Here is a 4,554-nt window from a genome sequence, read left to right as displayed (position 1 = left end):
AGCTCACTATTTTTGTTTTATACTGGGGATGACTTGGAGCTCGCTATTTTTGTTTTATACTGGGGATGACTTGGAGCTCGTTATCTTGTCTTATTCTGGGGATACCTTAGAGCTCACTATTTTTGTTTTATACTGGGGATGACTTGGAGCTCGTTATCTTGTCTTATTCTGGGGATAACTTAGAGCTCGTTATCTTGTCTTATTCTGGGGATGACTTGGAGCTCGCTATTTTGTTTTATACTGGGGATGACTTGGAGCTCGTTATCTTGTTTTATACTGCGGATGGCTTACAGCTCACTATAATAGTAAAATGTTTTTTTGTTTTCTACAGTTTTTGTATACTATCGTTATAGACATAAATAATGCAAAATGATTTTTAACATATATTTTACTTAGTAATTGAATTAGCGGGTATATAGTGAAATGAGTGGTTGAAAAACATTATAAACAACAGTGTGAAATATTATATGATAATTTAAATGATTACAAAGTCTAGACATTGTAAGAGCTACTTATAATTATTTTTATTTTTCCTTTTGTCTCTAGCTACGTTAAGCTGTATCTTCTTCCTGATAGGACCAAGACAGGAAAAAGAAAAACTAAAGTAAAAAAAAAAAATTGTCTCCAATATTCGATGATGTGATGAAGGTATATTTACACATACTATTTACATTTAGATAATCTGTCCGTCTGTCTATATATCTATTTATTAATCTAACAGTTTATGCGCTTTTTCTACACTAATCTTGAATGTTGGTGTTTTTTAAAATGCTTCCTAGTGGTTCAGCGGTAAGTCTGAATGCTTACGAAGCTATAAATCGAGTACCGATACCCGTAGTAGGCAAAGCATAAAATAACCCATTGTGTATCTTTGTGCTTAACAGTAGCTAAACTTCTGAAAAATCAAACAAACTTTTAATAAGATTTTATTTTGTATGTATAATCAAAATTGAAGTATGCATATAATATACAAAGTTTTGTAATAAAGTGATCACATAGAAGCGAAAAATAACTAAATATTTAATACAAAATGTCGCAGAAACCGTGAGCCTAACCATGTAGGAAGTTCCTTCTTCTAAGAAGTACATATAATGGCAAACATCCAATTTGCCTCTGTTGTATTCTCAGATAATCCGATAGGTAAGTATTAAGATCGAAAATTGGTTTTTCTAAGAAATTGTGAGCAGAGTTTGATTAAATCAAATTCGATCAAGAACAGTAGAGACTGAAGGCAATTAATACGCTTTGAAATAAACATAGTTTATTTTAAGATAAGCAACGAAAAGTGGTACATGACATGAATTCAATCGAAGTAAACACGGAAAATTAAAATTTATTCTCAAGGCTGGCTTTTCTCTATCCCAAACAGCAATAAATGAGTAGTTGAAGACAGCTTCTGTTTACTTGGAATAATATTTCAGTTAGAGGTCTGTCAGTGCTTCCCATACGGCTTCGCCACATTCACACCAAGAAACAAGTGGTTCACTGTGGACTAAGTCCAGCGCGTTATTGCTATTTCCTGTGGTGATGGAAACAACACATGCAGTGTAGTGTTTCTTGTTTAGAAAGCAGACTGTACTCACTTGGACAGTTGTAAGTAGTCTCAGTGCTGTTTTTGCAGTTATGGACACTCGGCTTTTTAGCTTCCAGCTGGAATGGTCATCAATATAATGATTCTATGGTGATGCTATATCCAATGCGGACGAGGCCTCTCGTTCATTACCAGGGATCATCAGGCTGGCTGGAATATGACAGACACTGTAGTGTTTGAGATGCTATATACATCATCATATTGTATTATTGTAAAGTTGTCTTTTGCTGTTAGATTGTCTGGTGAAAATTATTCAAGATCCAGTTCACTTAAACAATAACAGTTTAGCTTATTTTTCTTTAAACTTTTTGACAAGCTTGAATACTTATACATTATTGTAACTTGTTGTGAACCTACGTTTACAAATGATGCTAAATGCATTACATTAATGTAAAGAATAAACTTACTTATAACACTTCATGGCTACAATGAAAACACACCGATTGATTTACTCTATTGGTTAGAGAAAACTTCTCTTCTTAACTATCCCTTCAACAATATGTTATCTATATTTTTATGCTTCGCTGAACTCCATATATATATAATCTACCCCCAAATTCATTAGCAAACTCTGACGTCAAATATTTTAGAATTTTCTCGAGTTCTACGCCTATCTTAACGTTATCATTACGACTCACAGCTCTCTCTAGCTAACAAACAAATTACAAAATTAAGAATATTGCTTACAAAAGTGTGAACAACAACTATTATGGAGTGAACTAGATTAAGTTGGTAAAGTGTAATTATTATCAATTTTATATGAGGTATTTACAACTTAGAATTTGGGTAATGATTAATAATTAAATTGAAATAACTGGATCTAATGGTATCACTAGGATTTCTTCTTTTGTGCCACATCTGAAAGTGAATGCACAGCTGCCGGAATATTTTGAGTCATTAGTTAATAACTGTGTAAGAAATCTGGATTAAAGATGGTGACAGAAACTTAAGGAATTGCTGATTAAATATTCCAATGTGTTTGTTTGGTCAGATGGTTGTTTGGTTAAGATAACAATGACTTTCCAAGACAAAGAGACAGTTGATGCACATCTGACAAGTTAACTGCTTGGAACACTAGATGCATAGCATTGGCCTCCCTGTTGTTATGACTGGAATTAACTACTTGACCAAAAGTTAGGATGGCCACTTGAAATAAAAATTAATGAAGAAGTTGCTTTACGTGCTTATTAAGTAGTGTTTCACGATAATATGTATATACTACATCGTGTGATAACCACTTTATTATAAAGTTAAGATAGTTAATTGATCGCAAAATTATTTGTCTGAAAGGACATAAAGACTTTTACTTTTCAGCCATCGAGCAGAACTTCATTAATATATATGTCTACAGGATATTTTTGGACAATTGATTGATTATCATACAGTTGGTACAACTAATGTTACTCGATGTAATGACTGAAGCATCGATAATTTGCACGATTGTATGGAAGCTAGGATTTTGTAGTATGAAAGAATGTTGTGACTTTCCAAGCTATCGAGTGATTTATGATAGTTAAATGGGGTTTTGATGTCTTGTAGCAATCACCCACATTATCTAATCATGGTGGAAATTCGGCAGAGCTGATTTCGTAATGTTCGCCAGATATATAATTAGGGCAGATATTGTTATTAATGTAATTATTACAGATAATGTAATGTCTAAAACATTTACAACTGGCATGACTGGAAATTATCGCTAGAATTTCTAATACATATTAAAGCTCATAAAACTATTTCACGATTTCATGTAAGAAATAAAAGGTGCTACAATAACAGAGATAAATATGTATTTTTATGTGCGATTTTTAATAATTTATATTCCATTTTAATATCATCAAGCTTGGCGTAATCTGGTGGTCAAGCGCTCGACTCGCAATCTGTATGTTGTGGGTTCGAGTCCCGTCATCGAATATGTTTGCCCTTTCAGTAGTCCATGAGTTGACAGAGGACTGTTGACTAACTGCCTTCTCTCTAGTCTATCACTTTTAAGTTAGGGACGGCTAGCGCAGATAGCCCTCGAGTAGCTTTGCGCAAAATTCTAAAGAAACAGTGTCATGGCTTATTTCACAATGACACATTTACTATTGTCGAATCTGATATCGTTTATTTTTCGCTGTTATAGAAGATTTAACTTTATTTATCACTTTCTGTTGTTCATTCTGTGTGTGTTACAGAGAGACATTGGTTAGTTTAAATCAGATTAGTTGTATTAAATATACCTCATAGTATGTTTAACATATTGTTTTCTTTATTGTTATATTCTAATTAGACTACCAGTATTCTAGTTTTTCCATTGTATGATTCAGATATTCATTTTAGTTCTTATTACTTACTATTTTGTATTTTCACAAACATTTGTCGTTGACTCTACAATCGGTACTGTCGTGCTACTGGTATCTACATCTAAACAGTAACATCTGTTGTAGCAGTTTATCTTGGAAATCAGACTTCTCTAAAGTTACACTACCAAATCCGTTTAATAGGTTTTCATTTATCGCAATATATTTTTATGGCGGATTGTGGAAAGTTTTGCGAATACGTGGTTATGCAAATATTACGTTGTTAAACAAACGTTAAATCTACGACCATATTTCAAGGTAACAGCTAGTGTTTGTGCATTTCCTAAGGTGTACTCTAATTTTTCTTTAATATAACTTTCGTTAACAGTATTTGTTAGAATGTTTAATATATACGTTTCACTAGTTTTAATTTTTTATTATTATAATTTTATAATAATTTTAGCTTAGTATATGGATTTTAGACTAATCAGATTTACAGCCGAAAATATAGTTAACAGTGAGGATACCCAACTGATGAAACAATGTATTCTAATCTTTATAAGGAAGAACGTTAGAGGCCCGGCATGGCCAAGTGGTTAGGGCGCTCGTGGGGGCGTTATAATGTGACGGTCATTCCCACTATTCGTTGGTAAAAGAGTAGCCCAAGAGTTGGCGGTGGTGACT

The 4,554-nt window shown here is 33.1% G+C and overlaps 1 protein-coding gene across 1 annotated transcript in view; it reads left to right on the top strand.

The window, feature by feature from the left end:
* Positions 1-546: 546 nt before the first annotated feature.
* The window catches only part of LOC106474666 (synaptotagmin-like protein 4), a 25,165-nt gene continuing 21,157 nt past the window's right edge, over positions 547-4,554 (top strand). Inside the window, exon 1 of the mRNA XM_013935358.2 lies at positions 547-648. Coding sequence (XP_013790812.2) covers positions 643-648 — 6 coding nt within the window. The 5' untranslated portion in view covers positions 547-642. The remainder of the gene's footprint in view (positions 649-4,554) is intronic.

This window comes from Limulus polyphemus, unplaced genomic scaffold, assembly GCF_000517525.1.
Source record: "Limulus polyphemus unplaced genomic scaffold, Limulus_polyphemus-2.1.2 Scaffold7501, whole genome shotgun sequence".
Taxonomy (NCBI): Eukaryota; Metazoa; Arthropoda; class Merostomata; order Xiphosura; family Limulidae; genus Limulus; species Limulus polyphemus.
This window is presented reverse-complemented; position numbering and strand designations above follow the sequence as displayed.